The following is a 25,102-nucleotide window of genomic DNA, read 5'->3' as shown; positions in this document are numbered from 1 at the left end:
TAATTATTAATAAATTTATATATATTTTATTTTATTTATTGTCTTGAGTGATTTGATTTTTATTTTTAAAATATTTTAATTGAAATGATTGAGAATAATTTAGTGGAGGATGGAGTTGTTCAGGTGAATAATGATGGTGTAAAGAAAAAAGCTATTATTACGAAAATAAATGCTATTAAAAATATTGTTGGAAATTTGGAAAAAAATATTGGAGTTGATGATGGATTGAAGATGCAACAGTTGACGAGTGTTTCGTTGATGAAAAAGAAAATTGAGAAAATTGATAAAGAATTGAAGGATGCTGAAAAATTAAATGAAACAATGTTGAGTTGGTGTTTTAATTAAAATTATAATTGTAACTTTGGTAATTGTAAATTTGGTAGATAATTAAAAATGAAATTTTAATTTATATAGATTTGTTTAGACAGAATGTGACTATTGATAATTTTCCGGAAAAAATTCAAAGGGAAGTTCAAAGATCTTGGCATCAAAAGTATTTTAAAAATTCAATTAATTATCTAATAGATTTAATTATGAATAATTTCATGGTCAATAAGTTTATTTATTTATTTATTTATTTATTAAATTAAACAGATATGATGCATTGCTAAATTTAAATGAACAATCAAGAAAACAAATTCATGCTAAAAATGCAATCATCAAAGAAAAAGATTATCAGGTATTTAAAAATGAAGCTAATTATTTTCAAATGATAAAATACTATTTATTTATTATTTCAAGATTAACATGCTCCAAAAAAAATTAATAGACACTGAAAAAACTTTGATGGATCGTGATAAATTGACTCAACAAATTTTCGCCAAATATTTGAGTCTAAAAAATCATAACAAAAAGGATTTATTAATCATGTCCCTTAGTAAACAAAAAAATAATTATTATTCAAAAAAATAAAGCAAGATGTTAAGTTTAAATTTTAAATAAAAAGTAGACTATATTTATGTTAAATTGGATTTAAAAAAATTATACTCGTGAAGAGCTTCTCATTTAACAAAACGAGTTAAGAAAAAAAGGCTTCGTCAGTATTTTTACGTCTTATCATGTGACAATACATAAAAATAAAATATAAATTAAATTTTATTTAAATACAATTTCAGTGAGATTATTAATTTATTTATTTAATTATTATAAATAATATTTTTAAATAAAATTGTTTGTTAATTTATTCAGATGGAAATACGAAAAAGTGATTCACCAGACAACAGCAGCAACCAGTTGTTAAATTATTTCAAAAATAAATCATTAACATGTAATTCATCAAAAAATAATTTCAATAATTTGTTTTATAAAAATAATTACACCTCAGAAAATGCTGCGAAGCTTGGAATCGTTATTGTTTTATTGATCTTTTGGATTTTAATTATAAAAATTTTATCATTAAAGGTGAAAATTTAATTTATAAAAAATTAAAATTGAATAAATAGTTATTAATAAATTTTTTAATTTCAGAATAAAAATTATTTCAAATTTTTCAAGCTAAATTTAAAAAACATATTAATAACAATATTTAATATATTTATTTGGTTAACACTCGGACCTCCGTTTGTAATATTTTTATTAAATTTATTGATCTATCGAAAAATAATAAATATTTTATTAAAAATTAATTTGGGTGATAAATATCGTGGACTACTTGATGGAAGTGATTTCATTTGGTCAATTGAAGATGCAACTGCATTGTCAGTAATAAATGTACTATGTTTTTTAGAACTTGATTATATAAATGACGAGTATAATATTATAAATAATATAAAATTATTATTAAAAAAACGTTTATTATCGTCGAGAAAATATGATAAATTATTTTATCAAAGAATAAAGAAATATGGATATTATTATTGGAGGAAATATCATATAAATATTGATGATCATGTTAAATTTCTTGATGATAATCATGATGATAATTGTGATGGTAGCTGTGATGATATTAATGGTGAATATTTACGTAATATTATTAATGATAAATGTAATAATCAATTGCCAATTGATAATACAACAAATTGGGAAATTTATGTTGGTAATACAAAATGTTGCAAATTAATTGACAATAAAAATTTTCATGATAAAATTAATATACCATTGTTATTTCGTATTCATCATAGTGTTGGTGATGGAGTTGCTCTTTTGAGACTTCTCATTGAAGCCATATCAGATGCAAATAACACAATAAAATATGATGAATATTTTTTTAATTATGAAAAAATATTATCATCAAAAATACATTCAAATATTATTTATTATTCAAATAATTTATTAACAACAACAATGCCATTTTCACCAACATTTACTGAAATTATATTTATCATTAAATTTATATCAAAAATTATTGCTGAATTTATTGCTAAAATTTTAATCAGCCAAGATATTATATTTGATAAAATTCAAAATATTTTAAAATATTTTTTTATCATTATTTCAATTCCAAGCTGTGTGATTAATCAAACATTGAAAAATCAAAATAATAAAAAGTATATTTTCTATTTGAATTGATAAATTAATATTACAATAATTTTTATATTCAAATTTATTTTTTTTTAGGTATAAATTAAGTGGAGAAAAATTAATATCATGCTGGATGGAAAATCAAGATGATAATCTTATTTTAAAAATTCGAGATATTAAAAATATTAGTGGGACTAAATTTAGCGATGTTATTATCACTGCAATAACATCAAATATTCATAAATATTTTTATCAGGTATGTAAGAGTAATAAATTGATGATAAATTAATTTTTAAAATATATTAAATGATTTGTATAGGCTGGAGAAATTGTTTCGAAAAAATTGACAATTGTTGTTCCATTACCAATGTCACAAACAAGTAAACAATTAAATTTAAATAATAATTTTAGTGTTGGTATAATGCCCTTGTGCATATCTTCAATAAATAAAAATATGGAGTCATTCAATTTGGAGCTATTACTAAGAAGATTAAAAGACGTTTCCGAGTCATCAAAAAATTTGAAAAACAATTTCGATTATATTATAAATTACTGGATTTTAAAATGGCTAATAACTTTGCTTCCAGAATATTTATTACGTATTTTTATTCAAAGTAAAAGCTCCATGATATTCAGTAATTTACCAGGACCAATTGACGAGATTACTATCATGGGAAAACGTCTAAAAAAAATTGCATTTCTAGTACCAAACAGGTAACAACAAAAATTAAATATTTTATAAATAAAAGTATTGTTTTAATTTTTTTTTTCCAAGGGGATATACTGGAATTGGATTTTCCTGTTTAACATATAATGGAAATTTAAATCTTTCGGTGATTGTCGACAAGGCAATTATTTCTAACAATAAAATACTCGATGAAATTATTAGAGGATCTATCAATGACATCAAAAAACTTCACGAGTATTACAGTATTTAATTTGATAATTAAAAAAATTAAATAAATGTGTTGTTAAGACTGAAACACCCACGGACAAAAGTAAGCAATTTTTATATGCAATTAATTTGAGATTTTATTTATTAATAATAATATATTTTCAGGTAATACGGAGTGAAAAAAAAAAACAAGACACAATTTATTATTAAATAAAAATATTTTTATAATTTATATTAATTTATTTAGTTAAAAAAAAAATTTATTTACGATTATTTCGGGTAAATAAAAGAGGCCAAAAAACAATATCAAAAAGTGTTGTAAAAAATGAATGAATTAAATGTGGTTCTTTGGGTTTAATTTTTGATGTTGATGAATTATTTATTTTCATTTCTTTGGCTTTATTATTATATGAAGAATCAAAGTTATCACTTGATGCTGACAATTCATCATCAGTACTTGACGTAAACATTCTACGACTTTTGAATGTTCTCAATGAGCTATTATTGTTTCTTTTTAAATAAAAAAATATATAAATAAAATGTCAATGATTTAATTGTAAAAATGAAAATACTTACGTTGGCCAACTGGGACACTTGGTCATTTTTCTAGATGATTTTTGTAATGGAGAATTTTTATTTTCCCATAAATGAGAACAAGATGATACCTTTGAACCTGGAATAACTGACAAAGATGTTGCACTTTGTTCTGTTGGTAAATTTAATTTAACATCATGATTTTTAATGTAATTATTATCATGATTTGTTTGAAGATTAACATCTACTTGTTTACTATTTATATTTGTTGCAACTGTCTGGGTTTTAACAATTGGACGTTTTATATTTTTTATATTTTTGTTGTTAAATTTTGTCATCTAAAAAAAATATACTATTAATAATAAAAATAAGGATTCAATATTTAAATATTTTTTATTGCACTAACTGAGTATAATCTTGAGGCACGACCATTAACAACAAATCCAGGTTTTTTTGCTCTTGGAATTCGACTTATTGGTTTTTTTTTTTTCTTTTCAATTTGTAATATTTCATTGTTATTATTATTTTTCATAATTAATTTATCTGTATTTGTAATATCATCAATTTTATTAATTTTATTATCGTTATTGATAGTTTTTTCTTTTTCATTTATAAAATTTTGTATATCAGGTTGACTTAGCATTGCATTGTAATCGTAATAGTCAACATCTTGTTCACAATCTGATGAATCACTTGTATTTTTATTTTTTTGTTTTCCTTGACAATTTTTGACACGAGATGAATTTATTCTTGAACTTTTTAAACTCATTCTTTCATCTACATTATTTATTAATTTTATTTTATTTGAATAACCAATTTTTTTAACAAAATTTTTTTTTCTATATCGTAGCTTTGCCCAAAAACCCTCAATATTTTTTTTTGAGGGTAATATATTCAAGGCTAAATCATGAGATAATTTTTCATTTCGACTTTTACCCATCATCCATTTTTTTTTTTACACATTCCCTTGTTTAATAATAAATATTATTACAACCTCTAAATTATAATTTTATTATAAAATCTTAATTACACTATATTTCTTTTTTGGATTTTTATTATTTCTCTTAACATTTAATTTTTCATTTATATTAATTAAGCAGCTATTTGTTTTTATTATTTTCTTTTTTTTTTTTTAAATTAAATTTATTAATACTCCTATCGAACAGTTGGTCGATGCAATAAAATTCGAAAAACAAATCTTGATATTTTTTCATAAGCAAGGAACATAAGTGCTGCTGTTAAAACAGTTTGAAGTAATTTTGCTTCCATGCCTTTGTAAAGACCACCAATTCCATTTTTTCTATAAGAAAAAAATATAAATTAAAGCTATTAAATAATTTAAATAATTAAATTTAATACTTACTTTAATATGTATAGTAAAATTTGTAATGTTCCAGCATTTGGTGAAAGATTTTCATAATTATGTCCATGCTTAAAAATAAAATATATATAAATTATAGAACTTTAAATTAAATTAATATATAAAAAACTTTATTTAAAATTAAATTACCCGTAATTTAGTTTGTACCAATTGAAGTGGATAAGTTAAAATAGTTGCAACAGTTTTAGCAATAGCACCAATTGTAAAAAAAATCCATGCTGGTGTTTGTGCACCTCCAAGTGAACTACTAACTTTTCTTTTTATACTTTCATAGGTCATAAATTGAATTGCTGGATTTGCAACGAGTATTAAACTTGGTAATGTACCAGCCCATAATTTTCCAATTCCTTCGTATTTCCATATGTGAATTATTCCATCTATAAAGCAACAAAATAAATATAAAATTCAACTTAACAATATTTCATAAATTTGTATTTTTAAAAAATACCTGAATAAAAAAAAAAAATGTATAATTATCAAGTCCAAAGATCACGTTGATTTTACAAGATGCCAATAATGTTGACATTAAAAATTAAAAAAATTCTATTCCTTTTACTTCATTAAAAATTTTATAAATTTAAATAAATATTTTTATAAATTGTTACTCAATATTTAAAAGTATGTTATGAATATTAAAATATTATATTTAAATTTAAAAAAAAAAGTACTTGAAATATAAAATAAAAAATAATTGAATTATTGACTTTACTGTTGAGTTTTTTTTTTTTTTATTGAAATCTAAAAATAGCTAGTCTATTTACTTTTCATTATTGTCAAGTATTATCAAACTTATCAAACTTATATAGTCATTGTCAATTAAATTATTATCATGGAATAATAAACTTACCAAGAAGTGTTTCATATTCATTATTATTTCTCTCATGAATATCAGTTATTCCTTTCATCTTTAGTCTTGTATTGACAACCCAAAGTGGTGTTGTTACAAGTACATTTATAAAACCTTAAATAATAGCAATAAATAAATTATTATTCATCGATTAATTAATGCAAATTTTAAAAAATAATTACCAGCTATTGAAGCAACTAGAAGATCATTTTTTGCTGTTTGATTTCTAGAACTTCGTAGTAATTTCATTCCATGAAATGTATAAAAATATACGAAATTACTTGCACATAAACTTTCAAGTACAGGCACTATTCCTCGATACAATGTTGAACTAAAATTACAAAATTATTTAATCAATTTTAATAGTTTTATTTTGTTTATTAATTATTTTTTTAATTACAACTTACGGTCCTTCTTTAGACATCAACTCTTTTAATGTTGCTAGTGTATTTTTTGACTGTCTTCCTTCTTCCACTAATTGTTAATTAAAAAAATACATAAATTATTAATAAAGTAGCAAAAAATAATAATTATTTTTTTATGCTATTAATTAATTTTCTTATTTATTAAAATGTAGGTTAAAAATTTGATATTATATAAAAATAATTTGCATAATTACATTGCGTTATGTAAAATTAATGTAATTATTTATTTACAAAATTTTTTTTCATTTATTTTTTACTCACATTGGAGTCGGCTGCGTACTGTGTCAAGTGGAAAAAATGTTGCCATTGCAACGACACTTCCCTGCAAATTATAAAATCATTAATTTTTTTAGTAAAAAATATATTTAAATAATTTATTATTTATAAAATTTAATTACTCACAGCAGCACCGGATATAGCATGGACAAGTGTCTCATAAGTGAAAACACTTCCTCCATTACTTCCACCAGTCATTGTAATTTTTTTTTTATTTATTTATAAATAATATTAAATTTCTATTGTTATCAGTTGTCTTTTTATCATAAATTTATTTTTGTAGTAGTAGTTAAAATTTGACCTGTTAAATTTTTTAAAATTTAGATATAAATTATTTTTTTATCTCACATTGTTGTTGATAAACTAACATTAAAAAGTGATAATAAAAAAAAAAGAGATAAATTATTTAAAATGGAATAATAGCTTAACATAAATATAAAAAAATTATATAATTTTTCACAAAATTATTCGAAAAAAATGAAATTAAAATAATGAAATAAATTTATAAAATTATTTTGCTATATTAAAATGATAATTTTTATAATAAAAATTAATTATTGACTGTATTTAGACAATAATTACGTTAAAAAAAAAACTTACTGTAAATCAAGCTCCAAAATGTAAAAAGACTGAATTTATAAATTGAAGACTTGAAGCCAAACAACACACCAAGCCCCAACAGTCAGACTGACGTTTATGTATTTAATTTTTTATCACACAAACATTTCCACAACACCAATACAATCATAAATTTTCAGGTGTATTAGTTTGTCCATGTAATAATAAACATATGGCCTTCACAATTCTACTCGCTGGATAATTCAAAGTCCTAAATTTTAATTACCTAAAAAAATTTTATTTACAAGCAGGTATTAATATTTATTTATCATTTTAAAAAATATTTAAATGCATTTTTGGAGTTTACAAATATTACAAAATCAGTAAACATGAGTTAATGAGTTTTTATTTTATGAGAATGTCATGATTCATGAATGAACTGATCAAAAAAAAAAATACAAACAATAAACAAACAATACCTTGAACAGCTGATTTCATTCATCTCATCTTGTTTGTTAATAAATAATTTTTGAATTAAAAAAAACTGTCCTAAAATTAAAACAACAATATTATTAAAATGCCAAATTATTTATAAATATATTTAGATTTATACAAACAATTGTATATAATATTTATTAATTATTAATTTATTGATTGTAAATCATTTTGAGTAGCCAATTTTTATTGTTGTTTTTTTTTTGTTTATAAATGACACTATGTATATTTTTAAAAATAACAATTACTGTTTTATTAAATTTAATTAATTAACAATAAGAAAACGTAATTAGTTTGTTAATTAATGTTAATAATAATCGGTGTAATCAGTAAACTATTGTCAACATAATGGCGGAGTAAAAAAACACGTTGGTCTGATTTTAACGCCTGCGCCAGACTGTTTTTTATTTTTTTTTTATTTTTTAAAGTTATATTTATTATCGACTCTTAAAACAGCTCATGCGTCAAGAGTCGGTCTTGTTAGAAATTCTAATGTTGGAAAAAAAAATCCACAAAATATTTTCAAAACAATAATAATTAATGAACAAAAATGATGGAAACAAAAAAAAGGGAAAATCATTGATGTAGAATTTTCCAAAGATTGACTTTACTTGAGCAAAAAAAAATAATCGTCAGGGGTAAAAAAAAAGGGTAAAATATGACAATGGTAATGATGTCGATTCACATATTTCTTTGCTGGTTATTATTATTTTTTTTTTGTTTAACTTTTTGTATGAGAATGTTGAGAAAGAATGAGAAAAATTGGACTTTTTGGATGTCGGATTACCTCAGGGAATTTGCACAGATGTAGTTGCATATGTGTGTTGTAAGCCCGAGGGTATGTGCGAACTCAATATCAAGAAAAAAATAAAAAGGTTTTATTTATTTTCTTTTTTTTTGGCATAGTTTTACTACAAAGTTTAACGGACATATAGTTATCACTCGTGGGGATACATAGGTGAATTTTCTCTCTCGAAATTTTAGCCATATAAATTTTGGCGCTTTTGATTTTCTTGACAGGGGTCAGCTTTTCTTTCAAATAAATAATAGATATTATTTTAACAATTGAAAATACATAATTAAATATTTTTTTTAACAAAAGAAAATTTAAATAAATGCTTGAGTAATTTTGCTGATAGTATTTAATTATTTACAAAGCTATTTTTTGTTTTCTATTTCTTTTTTTATTTTGCGCTTTTCTTGACATCAAATTAACATTTTAATTTTTCATCTTATTTTTTATTTACAAAGAGTAATCTAATTTTTTAATTATTTTCTTTTCAAACAAGCAAAATTTTTAACGCTGTTTGATTTAGAAAAAAAATAATTTGAATGAAATATTTAACGAGGGAGAAGAGCTTTAAGTGTTTTTTATTATAAAAAAATACAAAGGGTCAAATCAACCCTTAAATAATATTACCCTTTAAAAATTTCAGATTGAGAATTAAATATTTTTACGATATTTTTGTATATAAAAAAAAAACTGCCAGAGAAAAACAATAAATGGTCATATTTTTAAATAAATAAAATAAATAAAATAAATAAAAATATAAGCTTAAATTATTTAAACAATAGACTAATAGATTATTATTTTTTTTTTTTAATTAAAATAAATATGCAAAAGTTTATAAAATGATAAATTACTGTATATAAAAAACTTTGAATAAAAAATTTATAAATACAGTTTAAGTTTTTCATCAAAAGTTACGTATATGCAGTGATAATGTTACTTTCACATAACATTTACGATGAGCTTGCAAAACTTTTAACACAAAATATACTTAAATTAATGACGTAAAATTAAATTATCAACGACAGTTAATAATTATCTTTGGAAAATAATGTCTTGGAATAAAATTAGTATTAATTATTACAAAAAAATAAAACAAGTTTAAAGCTATTATTAACAATTAAAATTATATATTTTATTGTTTCTAAATTAATGTATAATTAGACTGTCAATATTTATTTCTATAGGTAAAATATTTTTAAGAAAAAATTTACATATAATTTAACGGAGTGTAAAATTTCATCCAACTGGGCGTAATTATAGTTAAAATAATTTTCATGAATTTATTAAAATTATTATTATGTATATATTATTTATTTATGAGTTCATTAAACAAACAAAAAAAATGCTAATTATTATTTAAATTTTGATTACACTTTATAATAAATTTATAATTTTTTTTTTTAAATCAACTTTCCTCCATTTTTTTAATCTATAATTATAGTTTTATTTTTTTTTAATAATATTTATCTCTTTATACAATTGTCTCTTTTTTTTAAATTTTCTATTTACATATATATTTGTTATTTAATTATAATTGGTTCATCGTGAATTATTATTATTGAAAAATGTATTATTTTATTAAATAAATCCAATAAATTATTAGCTATTTAAAGTCAACAATATTTTTATTTTTGATTAATAGTATATCATAATTAAGGCGATTTAAATTGCAAATGATATTTATTAATCTTAAAATTATTATTATTTATAAACTACTGTTGTAATTATTATAAATTATTATCAATTTTATTTATTTTTAATATCAATGTAAATTAAAAAATTTATTAACTTTATAATTAAAATCAAATTATAATTTATTGTTTTTTTTATACACATAAATATGATAATAAATTATTAATAAATAATAATGAGTATTATAAAAATGTAATAAATATTTATCACAACATTATGGCTATAGTTTAAATAAATGTTAAATATTTTAAATAAATTATAAACAAAAAAAAAAAAAAACTGTTGATCAAAGAGGTCAAATACAATTTTTTTCATAACAAAATTTAAATAATTTATCATCGTGTGTTTTCATCGCGTGCAAATATACCATTTTGTTATTTTTTTTTTTCATTTTCTTCTCCATAATTATTTATTAATATTATTGTTATTATTATTTGTTTATTTTTAATTATATATTATGATTTTCTTTTCTTTGTTTTTGTATTTTATTATATTAAAATTATGATTTAGTAAAATTTATATAATAATTATTTATGAATTTAATTTTTATTTTGTTATTGTTATTATTAATTATTAAATTATATTTATCACTGTATTGTGCAGTTTTTGTTTGGATCAGATGATCTTAGTGTTATACGTGAACCCGGTGTTGTATTATCATTTCCAGCACCAAGGGAACATGTTTTGGTCCTCATTATCATCAAGTCTGTTCTTATACTTGGTCTTCTAACATTTGGTGCAACAACACCACATGCATCACTTAAACGTCTTTTAATACTCAATGTTGCTTTGTGTCTTGGCTATTTATTCAACAATAAAAAATTTATTAAATATTTCTAATAATTATTCAAAACGGTGTCTGAATTAAATGTTCATAGTTGGTTCTGAAAAATAATTTTGGTTTACTTTTATTATATGATTACGTCGATGCAACATGCAACTTTATCAATGTGGTTTACTGTTTATTAACTGAGTTATTAATTTTAACAACAAATTCGAGCTGCCGTTAGCTATTGATCGTCAGTCTTCGCGATCTATGTTATTTGTAATATAAATACAAACAGTATACGCGCAATTTATTGTTAAATTAATAACTCAGTAAATCCAAAAAAATATCTGAAAATTTTAAAACTCGATATACTGTCAACAAATGACTGAAGTTACTCAATTTTTAAATTTCTCCGACTCTTTTTCATTCAAAGTTAGACACATTGAATTTTTCCTCGACATTAAATAATATATAATAAAATTAAACAATATGAAATATGAGTTTATTATAATAAATAAATATAATGAAGCTACAGTTAAATTTAGGTCGATTATTTTAAAGAAGTTGTCTCGAGTTATATGATTAAAAGTATTTTTCAAAAAAATTTTTTTTATTTATCTCGTAAACTAATTCATCTAAGTTTATTTGGAGAAAAACATGTATTTTTAATTTTATCGACGACTGTATTTTTAATTTTTCAATTTTAATTTTTCTTAATTTCCACCCACAGCAACATAGCATTTTCTTGACTTTCGAGCGCTCGACGTGTTATTGCATCCAGACCCTCAATTAGTAGTAAGAATAATATTTAATTTCTATGAAAATTTTTTATATAATATTCTTTATTTTATTTATTCATCAAAGATAAATAAATAAAAAAATATATTAATAATTGATTTTTTTTTTAAATTGATTATTTGTTTAAAAAAAAAATATATTTTCTATTTTTTTAAAATAAAAATACGTTTTTTTTTTAAATAGAAATGTGATTTGTAAAAAATTTATGTGACATGAATAAATTTTCATTTGTAGGGTTGTCATCATGCAATGTTTATAGATTTTTTTTAATATTTATTATTTATTTATGGTTCGTGATGATGGGTGAATATATTAATATAAAATTAACCTGAGAGGGTGGCAGCATTGTTGGTGATCCAAATGTAAGTGGAACTTTTCTATGATGATTGGGTGCCATTTCAAGTGGTAAACCAGCAACAACAAATAGTTGATAAAATAATTCATCAACATGATAATTTCGTTTAGCTGATACTTCAACAAATACACAACACTCATCTTGACCAGAACAATATTGTTGTGCCTCTTCAATCGTAACAAGCCTTGAAATAAATTATTTATAAATAATATTGAATAAACATTAAACATTTATTTATAAAATAGTATCATTATTAATTAATTTTAATAATTTAATTTAACTTTTAATTAATGTAATTTATTTAAATAAATTTTATAATTTTAATTTAACTTTTTAATTGAAATATATATTATAAATTTTCAACTTTTGATTATATTAATTACATAGAAAATAATTTACATTTACCCAAGAGAATTTATATTATTAATTTTGTATAAATTTTATATACATTGTTTAATAATAAAATTAAATATACAATAGCTAATTTACATTTGTTGATTTTAATGAATTTAATATGTATCATTTGTGTAATTTACAACAAAAGAATAATTTAAATTTTGGTAATATGTATATTGATTTAATAAATGCTAAAACTTACTTTGTATCACGATCACATTTATTACCAACAATGACCATTGGTACTTTAATGCTGTGACTTTTTCTTCCTTTAGCACTTTGTGTTGCTGTTATTTTTGTTTCTAATATTGCTTCACGTAATCTAATTGCCTCTTCAAATGATTCACGACTGTCCATACTAAATACCACCACAAACAAATCACCTGTAAATTATATAAATATTTATTCAACTTAAAGTGTTTGAATTTGAATTTTTAATTATCATAAAAATTATTAAAAATTATAATATCTTATTGTTATTAAAAGTTTAAAATAAATTAAAATTTATAGTTTTATTTATTGTTGTATAAAAATCTTATGAAATTATTTTCTTTCATTGTTTGGGTTTTCTATTTAAAATCGAAATAATAGCTGTTTCGAATGAATCGAAATCGAAATTTTTTTTTAAATAAAAAATATGATTATCTTGTAGTTAAAAGTTTTAAAAATAGATAATGTTATTATGTCGTTTACATTGTAATGATATAAATACGTTTATAAAAATACAATCTATATAGAAAATCGAAATACAATGTTTACGTCTTGTATTGTTCACAATATCGGGGTCACCAACTTGAGTATATATATTTTTTCTTTCTTTTTTTTATCAATCTTTTATTTATTTTACAACAACGTCAATACAAATCTATAAATTTTAATCTATCTTTATTGTTTAAAACTTTGATTTTACTTAAAAATAATATTGATTTCTTATTTACACTATTATTTATATTTTATTTATATATTTGTTTTCTTTTCGTATATTATTCAAACAAAGATATTTATATATTTTTTTTAAGTCAATACTTTTACTTGTTTTATTTATAATAAAAACTTTATTTATTCATCTTTTTATATTTCTTTCTTCTCTTTTATTTATCCCTTTCAAAAGTTTTCATGTATATTTTCATCTGTCATTCATATCGGAGTAAAAAAAAAATTAAAAATATATATCGAAAAAATAGAAATGAAACAACACGAAAAAAATTCATAAAACAATAAATATAAATTCTGTAACTGACAGATAAATATTAACAAAAAAAAAAGAAAACAATTGAAAAAAAATTGGACAAAGTTTTGAAAATTAATTATTGTAATTTATCATTAATAAAAAAAAATAACAATAAAATTCACTCCTTTACTAATTAAAAAAAAACCCCAATTAAACAATTTTTTATATTTAATAATAGCACATTAATTAATAATTTTTTTTAATTAATTTAAAATCCATCATATTTAAATTCCATTAAAATTTTTTATAAATTAATTCAAGTTACATTTTAATTAATTAATAAAATTTGATATTAATTAAAAATGTGAGTATTCAAGATTTATAAATGATATTAATTAAATTTATTTGAGCTACATAAATTGACCATGAAATGAGCATAAAATTGATTATCGATTTTACGATATATCAATACAGTTATTAAGACTAGTTTTGTACAATTGGCCACATGAGTCATTTACTCTCACTTTAACTTGTTGAGTATATACTAAACTAATATACAATTTTAGTACATATATACATCAACAACTTTTGACCTCATCTCAAAACAAACTCACTGCTTTTCTCTACATCATATGTGCCAACATTTTGCCCGGGGATTTCATAAATTTCCGGGCAAAATATATTATACATCTACATATATTGTGTTGACACATCATAGAAAAACCACTTTATACATACTCATCACAAATTCAAGCTTAAAACTTTACGATTTAAAAGAAAATAAAATATATAAAAAATTTTAAAATAATTTTTTTATTTTAAATCATTGAAATTGTTTTTTAAAAAAAATTATAAAACGTTTTTTACATATTAAAAATAAAATTTTTTAAACAATTTTAATTTACGTAAAAAAGCATTAACATTGAAATAAAGTTTTTTTTTTTTTATTTATTTATATTAGTTTTGTAAAGTATTGATAAATTTTATCAATAAAATTTTATATTAAAAAAATTAATTTAATGTTGTAAATTTTTTTATAAAAAAAAATTTTGTATAAAATAATAATGGAAAATGTTTTTAATGAGAATATATTAAATTTTTAAATCTTTTTGTTGAAAAACATGGGGTTTAAGTTGAATATTTATGAATTTTTAAAAGTAGCTTTTGTTGGACGTTTATATTGATCTTGCATTTTATATACTGTAAAGAATTTAAATATAAAAAAAAAAATAAAATATATGTATTTTTTTTCAATAATTTTTAAATAATTAAATTTTAAGTTAAATAAATTTTTAATTTGAATTACCTGTTAAAAAAGAGAGTCGTCTCATCGCAGGAAATGGATGGTTACCACTGGTATCAAGTAAATCAAGTTGATGAACTTCACCTCTTATTCGGTACAATTTTCTATGAAAATCTTCAATTGTAGGTGTATAACTTTCCTCAAATTTATTTGACAAAAATCTATATTAAAAAAATAAATAATTATCATTTAATTAACATAATATTTTTCCATGTAAAAAAATTAAATAAACATTTTTATTTAAATTGTTTTGTAGGATTTATAACAGGTGATTTAAATGTACTCTTTAAGTTTACATTAAAATTAATGAAAAAAAGTTTTTTTTTTTGGTCAATGCTTGGATGAAATTAACTCTGGCTGAACTTTTACGTCAGCTACCTCTAAGGGAATTATACCACTACTTTTCATGAAGTAAAATTAAAAAAAAAATATATATACAAAAGTCTACTGAATCTGGAACAAGTTTTTTTTTTTTTTTTTTTTAATTTTCTGTCATTTGAAAATGCCTCATTTCTTTTTACAAAAGTTCTTTTACCACCTTCATATTTTCAACTTTAAAAAATCTGGTTTTTTTTTTTTCTCTTTCAAATATATTGTCTCTCTATTTAATTCTATAAATTGATTTAAAAAAAAATTAAAAGAAACTAAATAACTATTTAAAGAAAAATAATATAATAAAAATTGAAACAATAATTTTAAACTTTTATTTAACTTATTGAAGTATGAAAAAAAAAAAAAAAAATTAAATAACAGAAAATTATTAAATCAGATAAATTTTATTTGAAAAATCAACAATCGATTTTTTTTTTTTTTATTACTACTAAATTCTGTCATGAAGAACAAAATAAAAAAAAATTATTGATGTGAATTGAATAGAATTTAATCACTTGATTGTATAGAAAATTCTCACCTAGATTTAAAAATAAAATAAAATATTTCCATGAAGAAAAAATAGTAAAATAATCAATTTAAAAATGAAAAAAAAATTTGTAATCAATTTTTAGCATGCTTGGTTTGCTACTGAATAACTGCAATAATATTCGTGTGTATTTTCAAATATTTACAATACCATAAAGCTTGGTTTATTAATTTCAATTTACAATGAGCTATGTCAATACACTCTGGCTACAATAATGTTCATAAATATCTTGAAGCATTTATACACTGATGTAATATTATTATTGATATAAAGTATAATTAAAATTGATTTAAATTACAAGTAATATTCAATTTACGAATAATATTTCTAATATCCAACTAACTTTATGTAAAATCAAAAATATATAATTATCATTTAAACAAAGGTAAAAAATTAAAATTAATTATTTAAAAAAAAAGCAAAATGGATGTCAGAGAGCACCCGGCATTATCGTTTGGTCCTTCTTTTACCCGGGAATACAAACGACAAGATTTAAAACCCGGAGAAGCCCTGATGGGATGCTCTACTGAGTATAATATCACCTCAGTATGTCTCTGAAGCATCCCGCCGGATTGGACTTCTAACACACACAGAGTTGTGTGCTACCGAAGCAGTCCAGTTCTACATCTAGGTAGAACACCCTCCGACATCCGAGAGTGACACTTTTTATTGGTGTATATATACAAACGAGATTTCACATGACCACTTGCGAGAAAAACTACAAATGGCCATCTATCGGTTGAATAAAAAAACAAATAATAATACGTCTTATCAAGTGTTAATTAAATTAAAAAAAAATTAATTTTTATATATATATATATATTTTTTTTAAATACTTGTTGAATGCGTATTAATTATATATGTTACCGTGCTACAAGGGCAGTTTTTCCAACTCTTGCGGAACCAAGGACAATGAGACGGTAACAATTTCTGGGTGGTGGTTTGCATGAATCTTCCTGCGATGATGTTGAGGCAGGACTTGGACTGACTGGAACTGGTAAAATTCCATCTTCTGATCCAGATGGTCCTTCAAGATCTTGGGCACCTCTTCTTCCTCGTACACGACGAGGCTCGTTTTCGTCAAAAGTGTTTCTACTTTTGCAGAGTCGCTGGACGCAACCAAAAAATCTACCCCACGCCTCCAGCTAAAATTAATTAATTAAAAATAATTTTTTTTTTTTAAATTAATTTATACTCTTGAGAGAAATAAATAGAACTTGAAACGACTCTTGAGTGCTCTCAATGAGCTATTATTGTTTCTTTTTTTTAATTAAAAATATAAATAATTGTTATTATTAATTTTGTGATAAGATTAATGATTACGTAAAATTTTTGAGATAATATTTGAGGCATAAGTATTTGTAAAATTATATTTAAAATAATAATAATATTTATTTATTAAAATTCAATGACTAATTGATTAATTTCTAAATTAATTAATTAAAAATGTATATGAAAGTAAATTTAAAAATAATATAAATAAATTATTAAATAAAATTTATTCATAATAATTTTTTGAGATATTATTTATAATTATTATATCATTGTTTATATTTTTTTCTATGCTTGGATTATTTTTTTATTTTAAATATACTTTCTATACTGACAAACGTGACAGGATAAGTTTTTTTTATTTGAGGGAAATTATTAACCCAGATATTTTATTTAATTGGAAAATTTATATTGAAGATATTTTGATCATGATATTGAGTAATGATAACATCTCTATAAATAATAATTCATCTTAAAATCAATCTCTAATTTAAAATTTTTATTAATCAATAAATTCATTAATTAACAAGTCAAAAAAAAAAAAAAAATTAATTAAAAAACCCTCAAAGGTTTTAACTTTAATAATAATAAAAAAAAAATATATGATAATTCGATAAACCTCTGCCCTTGATAGAGATGAATAATAAATATATAATTTTTTTTTTTTTTTTTTATACTGTTTAATATAATAAATTAATTTTCATATAACTACAAAAACTTTTAATATTGAAGAATCGTTTCTCGAAGAATAAAAGGGTAAAAAAAAAAAGGGTAAAATAAAATAAGGGTATAATAGTTGGTCATGAAGTATAACTTTCTAGTTTTCCAACTTTTTTTTTTTTAGCTTTTAATCACCTACCCTTTGATATATATATTTTTTTTTATATATTTTTTTTACATTCCCATTTAACGTGGATGAGCTATTGTTACTTGTCAGCATTCTTCGTGAAATTTTCATCCTCCCATCTCGAGGATCAATTTTCAACAACTATATATATTCAAGATAATATTCAACTATAAAAACTCGTAATAGCTTTTCATCATGAATATAACTGGGGTGTGTTTTATACTGCTCATCTCGTTTGAAAATATAAAATTTAAAAAAATATACATACAAACATTGAATAAATATTTCGAGTCTTCTGTGCATTGGTGTGGTAATCTCCAACCTTTTTTTATATTAAAAAAAAAAAATCTATATGTATTTTTCAATAGTTTTTTATTTCACCCCAGTGGACATATCCAATATCACTCCATAAAAAGTGACGATGACAATTTTAGCCAAAGAAAAATATTGAATTTGATGTTTTTAAAATTTTAAAAATTCAGAAAAATAATTCACCGTTATTTTTCTATAAAAAAAAATCAAATTATAATAAATAAATAAGCTTAAAATGAGAAAAAAAATATATATCAAAATAAAAAATCAAGGTATTGGGGAGAAATAAAATAATAAAATATTGACGTGCGTGGTTGAACAATTCACATGGTCGTTCAGATTGAAAATTTTCTCAGGCATTTAATCCAAACAATCTATTAAAGACATGAAATTTATTTATTCGGGTGACCTTTACACATGGGGTGATTTCGATTTTATTATTTGATTTATTTTTCATGAAAAGTGTGAGTGTGACAGGAAGATAAGCTATACAAATACAAAAATTTTCCTTATGATAAAATTGATATTTCAATTGTTGATGTAAATTAAATTCTTCTTTGATTATAATTATTTTTTTATGTAAAAAATTGCAGCTGTAATTATGATGCTTATATTTTTACAAAAACTATATATATTTATTATAATTATTTATTTAAAAAAAAAAAAATGCAAAAAGACGGCGAGAACAAATCGGTAGGTGCTGTAGCGACAACTTCCAAGATTAAATTTCTTTTGCTTGCCGCCTTGCCTCGCCGCCCACTGATAACAATTTTATTTCGCGTATATATAGAAACAATTCGCGATATCACCACTTGTGAGAAATCTATAAATTCATTCTATCAAATAACTATTTTTAAAAATAAAAAAAATTAAAAAGAAAAAAATTTAAAAAATTTATTTTCATCGAAATAATATTTTTTTCTAATTTCTAATACTAATAATAATTAAATAAATAGAAGATTTTTATTTAACATAATACATAAATAAAATTCATGTAATTTTCATGACAAATATATTTCTTTATATAAAAAAAAAATTCAATACAAGAAACAGATGACATTAAATGAGCCTCAAATTGCTAAAAGCTTTTACGAATTTTTTTTTGTCTCTTACCCTATGCTGCTATAAATTTTTCCATATAATAAAATTCAAACTATTGCATTATTATTTTTTTTTTTCATTATCAATAATATATATTAAATACAAAAAGGATACACCCAGCTGTGTATCCATTAGAGAGACCATTGTGTTCAAGAGCAAAACTTGAGTTGGCACTTTTGTTTCATTTTTTTTTTTCTCATTTTTATTTATTTTTTCGTCTCAAAATAGATAAGCTGGTCAGCTGTCTTGGCACATTCATATTCGTGGGGTTTGAAATAATGGCTTGAACGTGTTACACCTCCCACTTTGCTACTTTAATCACCCTTTATAATACCATCCCTCCAATCATGAGTGTGTTTAAATAGACTATCATTTTCATCTTCACCACTTCACATTCGCTGTGATAAAAAAAAAAAAAAAAATACTATCCACATAAACCACAAAAATAAATCAACTCAAATTTAATACTGCAACCGTTGCTATTTTCTATCCTATTATCATTTTTTTTTTTTTTTCTATTTTAATAGTCTCTGTAATTTTCTTTTGTTTAATTATTTTTCATTTCAAATTATTCCAACCATTGTTCTACTTTTTTAACATACGAGCATGTGTCCATAATTTATAAAATGTTTGTTTATTATTGTTATAAAAAAAATGCATCAGAAAACCACAAAAAAATATGTTAATAGTAATATGTAAGGAATAGCTTAACACATTTTTTAAAAAATTTATTCATAAGCTCTATGCTGTTTTTTTGTTTGTTTATTTAAAATTTATGTAAGCTGATATTTAGATAAACAATTGTTGATAAATTATAATGGTAAATAACCGACATTACCAAAATTCAATTAAGTCGAGTTCTAGGATTAATTCAATGGGTCAATTGGCATTTAGGAAACTCACAAATGATCCAGAACTAATTCACATTCACCAACTCGATTACCATTTTGAATTGAAAATTTGTATATTTGTAGTTAGTATATAGTTTATATATGTACTTGGATGATAAAGGATCATATATTAAATCTTATTAACAATCACATCACGTTCATGTGAAATTTTTTTATTTATTTATATATTTTATCGAGTATTTTAAAGATAAAAAAATCTTATTATTTTTCACATACTCTCACATATAGACAACAATTTTCTTCTTTTCATATATGATCCTCGTCTTTTTTATCTTATAAAAATATAATAAATGTTTTATTTTATTTCACAATATTCTCACTTCATTTGTCTGCCAGATATTTTATGATCACAATAAGTTGAATTTTTTTTTTTTATTCCCTTTTTTCATTGTCATTTTTAATATTATTAAATAAAAAATTGGATTATTTATTTAAATATATATTGTTTAATCAAGTTGAAATATTTCGTATTTGTAAATTTTTATTTTGATTATTAAATATTAATCAAATCAATAAAGAAAATTTTTATTTAAAATTATTCTGTTCACAGAATTTTTCAATAAAATTATTTTAAAATTTTTATTTATTATTATTTTTTATAAAATTGTAATTAATTTATTTACTGCCAAATGGATATTTCAATTTTGTTTTCCTCTTATATTTAAAAATAAAAAAAAAAAAAATTACACGATATATAAAAGTTTGAAATTAAATTAAAATAAATATAAAGTTTTTAAATTTTCAAGGTTTATTTGTTATACGTGTGTATATAATTTTAGTATATAATAAAGTAAAATAATTGTTTATAAATTTATTTGACCTAGTTTTGTTATAATTATCAAGAGGTAAATAATATTAATACAACATTGATACGTTAATTGACTTTTACAGTTTGCCAGGTTTTCCTATTTATCAAAATTGATTTACAATTTAAGCACAGTGTATATATATCACATACGTCAAACCTGTCTATCAAAATTTTCATTTAAATTGTCTACTGTATTAAGCTCATTTTGATCCTCAACAAAAGCTATATAAACCTGTCTACATGGTAAACCTAAACCATGAAAAATTGATGAAAATAAAAATATAAAAAAACAAAGTATAGAAAAAAAAAAATAAAGAAACCAGCAAGCTAGAAAGATAGTGATACGAAATATTTTTTATTCACGTAAAAGCACTTTGCTTTAGATTCTCTTGGGACTAGTCAACGTCACTAAAATAAAACTATTACTATTAAATTCAAAAATGTCCAACTAACTTAACCAACAATTCGTCTTAATAATATATTTATTTTTTTTTTTCTATTATCTTTTTCTTTTGTTAAACTTCAAAAAAAGTTTACTTTGATGAGACAAAGTTTGTGCTTTTTTTTTCTTTATTCTACTAATAGCCATTAAATTGTTTTAAACTAAAGAAAAAAAAAAAATATATATAGAGTTTTTAAATTGTGTGTGAGTTTTAAAAAATACATATGATTATTTTCTTAATATATTCACAAAATTTTTAAAATTAAAAAGAGTAAATTAATTTTTCTAAATAAATATAGTTTTTTTTTTTTTCTATTAATTATTGCACATTTAAATTTTATATTTTTTTCATTTTAAATTTATAAAATTATCAAATAAAAATTTAAAAAAACAATTAAAAAATTCTATGTATTTTTAGAGTCTTAATTTTTTTTTTTTTAAATTAATTTTTTCTCAATAAATTAATCAATTTAAAATTCATTTTGATAAAATAATTTGTAAAATTATTAAACAGTCATATAAGCATTTTTTTAAATATAAAAATTAAATTAATAAATGAGTTGTAATATTGCACGCGATTGTGGTTTTTATTATATACAAGTAAATGTGATAGTGCAACAAGTCAACAGGGCAACAGCTGTTTTTGGCTATACACATAGTTTTAAATTCACAAGACAAAGACACATCAATTTGGCTTGATTCCAACAAGCCACAAAATAAATAATAAATTATATTTCTACTTTTTTTTTCCTTTTAAATAACTCATACACTACTGTAAAATGATTTTATTAATTTTTTATTAACTTGTAAACTTTTTTTTTTTTTTCTTTTTGCAATTGAAGTTTAGTGCATGTGTGACAATAAATTGAAGTTGTGGTTTTCAGTGAGTATTATATGCATTACAGTAGAAAATTTTGAAACATAATTTTCTTAATTACCATCTTGTTAATGTCATATTGGCCGCAGGCAAGGTGATTTTAGTTTATGTCTATGTACTCTCTATCATAAGGTGCTAAAGTGCTTTAAAATGATAGTCTATATATAGAAGACTAAAATTATTTTATATCCATTATTAATATCCTATCTTTTAAATGATTTTAAAATAATATTTACTTAAAATTTCTATTAATTTTTTTTTTTCATGTTTTTGAATTATTTAAAAGGAAAGTTTTAATTAAATGTGTTGGCTTTTAAAAAATTTTCATTGAAAATCCATTCAACTTTTATTTTACAATATTCATAAGTATTTTTATATTTTATTTCTTTTTTGTAATACATCAATCATGTAAATTTACTTTATTTTATTTAAAAAAAAAAATTTCAATGGTTACCTTTATGGTATTGAAACCTTTTTCGTGATAAAATATTGATACTATAAGTCTATCAAAAGCCTTAAAATTCCATTATACCGTAACAGCTTTTAACAAAAAAAAAAAAAAGAAAAGTAAATAACGTAAAGGGCACTGGTCAGTGTTAAAAAAAATGTTGATTATTGATCATGAAGTGGGTGTCTGGTTTTATTGCAACATGAGCCAGATGCCTCCCATTATTAAAATTAATACAGAAAACAGGTCAATCCAGACAAGGTATACACATGCTGATAAAACCAAATAAAATGAAATACATAAAAATATTTGAATAATTTTCATACAAAAAATAAAAAACCGCAAAAAATAATTCAAATTATCAAACACAATTTATCTTTTTTTTTTTTTTTTTATATAAAAAAATATAACGAACGAGTTGATTCGACCTCTGATAAGGCTGAAAAAAAAATTTCCATAAATTAACGATTACCTAGAAGGCTCGTGAGCTTTTTTTTTTTTTTTTCAAATTAAAATCAAATTATGCGTTGTTATTAATTTTTTTAAATGAAAAAAAAAAATGACAAATAATAGTGTTTCAATTTTAAGGGATGAAAATATAATAGAGCAAGTAGATTTATTTGTTTTTTTTTTTTTAGAAATAAAAATAGAATAAATAAATAAATTTACCTCAGGAATGTTGGCAAATCTTTGCAGGGCAAAAGTCTGTCTTCCAGGGGTTGAGACATGCACCGAGCCGATTGTAAGGACCAAACAGGTCCTTTATTTTAAAATATCCTCTTCTGATTTATCTTAATATCTCCTCACCCCTCACTTTTATCAGCAAAATAAATAAAAATAAAAAAAAAAGTAAAATAACTCTCGATAACACTTTATAAACTTTGATTTACAAAAAAAATAAAAAACACTAAATCAAAATTTAAATTATCTTAAAAAATAATAAACATCCCTTAAAAAAAATAAAAATTATAAAAATTTTATTTAAAATTATAACAAGCTATAATATTAATTATTTTTTCTTTTTAAATAAATTATTTATATACTTGTTTTTTTATTAAAAATTAATTTTAATTATTTTTTTGAATTATATTTTGTTTGAATTATACAAAAAAAAAAAAATATCAACGAGCAAATATATATAAAAAAAATAATTAAAAAACGTTGTGTCAATGATGTAGTATAAACGCTTACTGAACAACTGTAAAAATAAGGTCTTGAGGGTAGGTGGTTTAGAAATATACACCACGTCGTTCGTCCTATACGCCAGCGTGAAACCCACGTCTACTTTTTTACTTGATACACACAACACACATTGGATCCTACGATCCTGCGCGTTACTTAAAATATTCCAAATTTACCCCTATTATTTAACAAAAATTATACATTAAAATAATACACTAATTATTATTATTAAACGCCACAAAAAACCTCCAAAAAAAAAATACCTTAAAGAAAAAATAAAGTAATTTTTAAAAATTTATTTCTAATATTTATAATAAATTATTATAAATATTAAAAATATACTATTGTTATTATTATTAAATAAATAAATAAATGTATTTTTGATTTAAATTATTATTTCTAATTAATTATAATAACAGCTATAATTTTTTTAAAATTTAGTTTAATAAAATTTTTTATCTTTTTTTCTGTTTTTTGTTATTAATGTTTTTATTTTTTAAATCTGATAAAAAATGTTGGAAGATTTATTTTGCTTTATACTTTTTTTTTTTATATATATAATGTATTTTTTATTTTTTTTTTTTTTCATAGTGGTGGTTTGCCAGTTGAAGCATATATCCCCGAGGGGTCCAAAATGAAAGAAGCTTCAGAATCGATTGACTAGGTACAACGGATGAGAGAATTTCTGATACACAATATATATAGTTAAAAAATTTTTATTCGCTTTGACGATATTAAATAAATTACCCTCATTAATTTTAACATTATCATTATTTTTTAATACTATTTATTCACCCTTTATGTATATGTGCTATTTTTTTTTAGCCTCGAAGGG

At 21.4% G+C, this 25,102-nt stretch overlaps 3 protein-coding genes across 7 annotated transcripts; 1 reads left to right on the top strand and 2 right to left on the bottom strand.

The window, feature by feature from the left end:
- Positions 1 to 110: 110 nt before the first annotated feature.
- On the top strand, positions 111 to 4,268 carry LOC122850061 (wax ester synthase/diacylglycerol acyltransferase 4-like). Of its 4 annotated transcripts, XM_044149054.1 has the most exons (8): positions 341 to 493; positions 595 to 679; positions 1,189 to 1,401; positions 1,468 to 2,486; positions 2,557 to 2,716; positions 2,780 to 3,174; positions 3,236 to 3,458; positions 3,521 to 4,268. In XM_044149054.1, the coding sequence occupies exons 3-7, from the start codon at positions 1,189 to 1,191 to the stop codon at positions 3,396 to 3,398; spliced, it is 1,950 nt and encodes a 649-aa protein (XP_044004989.1). In that variant the 5' UTR covers positions 341 to 493; positions 595 to 679; the 3' UTR covers positions 3,399 to 3,458; positions 3,521 to 4,268. The 4 variants fall into 4 exon arrangements, with proteins under 4 accessions (XP_044004990.1, XP_044004989.1, XP_044004991.1 ...); XM_044149055.1 differs by lacking the exons at positions 341 to 493; positions 595 to 679 and adding an exon at positions 111 to 328; XM_044149056.1 differs by lacking the exons at positions 341 to 493; positions 595 to 679 and adding an exon at positions 904 to 1,017.
- A 728-nt stretch (positions 4,269 to 4,996) lies between these two features.
- Positions 4,997 to 8,268, bottom strand: LOC122850062 (peroxisomal membrane protein PMP34). 2 transcript variants are annotated; one of them, XM_044149057.1, is made up of 11 exons: positions 7,994 to 8,268; positions 7,856 to 7,925; positions 7,419 to 7,662; positions 6,945 to 7,119; positions 6,804 to 6,864; positions 6,525 to 6,591; positions 6,300 to 6,448; positions 6,118 to 6,231; positions 5,400 to 5,647; positions 5,253 to 5,320; positions 4,997 to 5,189 (listed from the first exon to the last, which is right to left on the bottom strand). In XM_044149057.1, exons 4-11 carry the CDS (start codon positions 7,014 to 7,016, stop codon positions 5,045 to 5,047), a joined length of 924 nt encoding a protein of 307 aa, XP_044004992.1. In that variant the 5' UTR covers positions 7,017 to 7,119; positions 7,419 to 7,662; positions 7,856 to 7,925; positions 7,994 to 8,268; the 3' UTR covers positions 4,997 to 5,044. The 2 variants fall into 2 exon arrangements, with proteins under 2 accessions (XP_044004992.1, XP_044004993.1); XM_044149058.1 differs by lacking the exon at positions 7,994 to 8,268 and having other exon boundaries at positions 7,856 to 7,962.
- Positions 8,269 to 10,916: 2,648 nt separating this feature from the next.
- Positions 10,917 to 17,420, bottom strand: LOC122850684 (GTP-binding protein Rhes). The gene is made up of 6 exons (XM_044149816.1): positions 17,391 to 17,420; positions 16,935 to 17,212; positions 15,152 to 15,309; positions 12,877 to 13,057; positions 12,252 to 12,462; positions 10,917 to 11,156 (listed from the first exon to the last, which is right to left on the bottom strand). The coding sequence occupies exons 1-6, from the start codon at positions 17,418 to 17,420 to the stop codon at positions 10,944 to 10,946; spliced, it is 1,071 nt and encodes a 356-aa protein (XP_044005751.1). The 3' UTR covers positions 10,917 to 10,943.
- Positions 17,421 to 25,102: the final 7,682 nt, after the last annotated feature.

This window comes from Aphidius gifuensis, linkage group LG2 (genome assembly GCF_014905175.1).
Source record: "Aphidius gifuensis isolate YNYX2018 linkage group LG2, ASM1490517v1, whole genome shotgun sequence".
Taxonomy (NCBI): Eukaryota; Metazoa; Arthropoda; class Insecta; order Hymenoptera; family Braconidae; genus Aphidius; species Aphidius gifuensis.
Note: the sequence above shows the minus strand (reverse complement) of the source record. Positions and strands in the feature narration are given on the sequence as shown.

Excerpts from the sequence above, each read along its gene's own strand:
- LOC122850061 (XM_044149055.1), top strand. The coding sequence starts at position 1,189 with ATGGAAATACGAAAAAGTGATTCACCAGACAACAGCAGCAACCAGTTG. Across the intron at positions 2,487-2,556 it reads AAAAATCAAAATAATAAAAA|GTATAAATTAAGTGGAGAAA; the intron begins GTATATTTTCTA and ends ATTTTTTTTTAG. Across the intron at positions 2,717-2,779 it reads TTCATAAATATTTTTATCAG|GCTGGAGAAATTGTTTCGAA; the intron begins GTATGTAAGAGT and ends TGATTTGTATAG.
- LOC122850062 (XM_044149057.1), bottom strand. The coding sequence starts at position 7,016 with ATGACTGGTGGAAGTAATGGAGGAAGTGTTTTCACTTATGAGACACTT. Across the intron at positions 6,449-6,524 it reads TTGATGTCTAAAGAAGGACC|TTCAACATTGTATCGAGGAA; the intron begins GTAAGTTGTAAT and ends TTGTAATTTTAG. Across the intron at positions 6,232-6,299 it reads TCTAGTTGCTTCAATAGCTG|GTTTTATAAATGTACTTGTA; the intron begins GTAATTATTTTT and ends CTATTATTTAAG.
- LOC122850684 (XM_044149816.1), bottom strand. The coding sequence starts at position 17,420 with ATGCCTCAAATATTATCTCAAAAATTTTAC. Across the intron at positions 17,213-17,390 it reads TATTATCTCAAAAATTTTAC|CTGGAGGCGTGGGGTAGATT; the intron begins GTAATCATTAAT and ends AATTAATTTTAG. Across the intron at positions 15,310-16,934 it reads AAAACTGCCCTTGTAGCACG|ATTTTTGTCAAATAAATTTG; the intron begins GTAACATATATA and ends TTTTTAATATAG.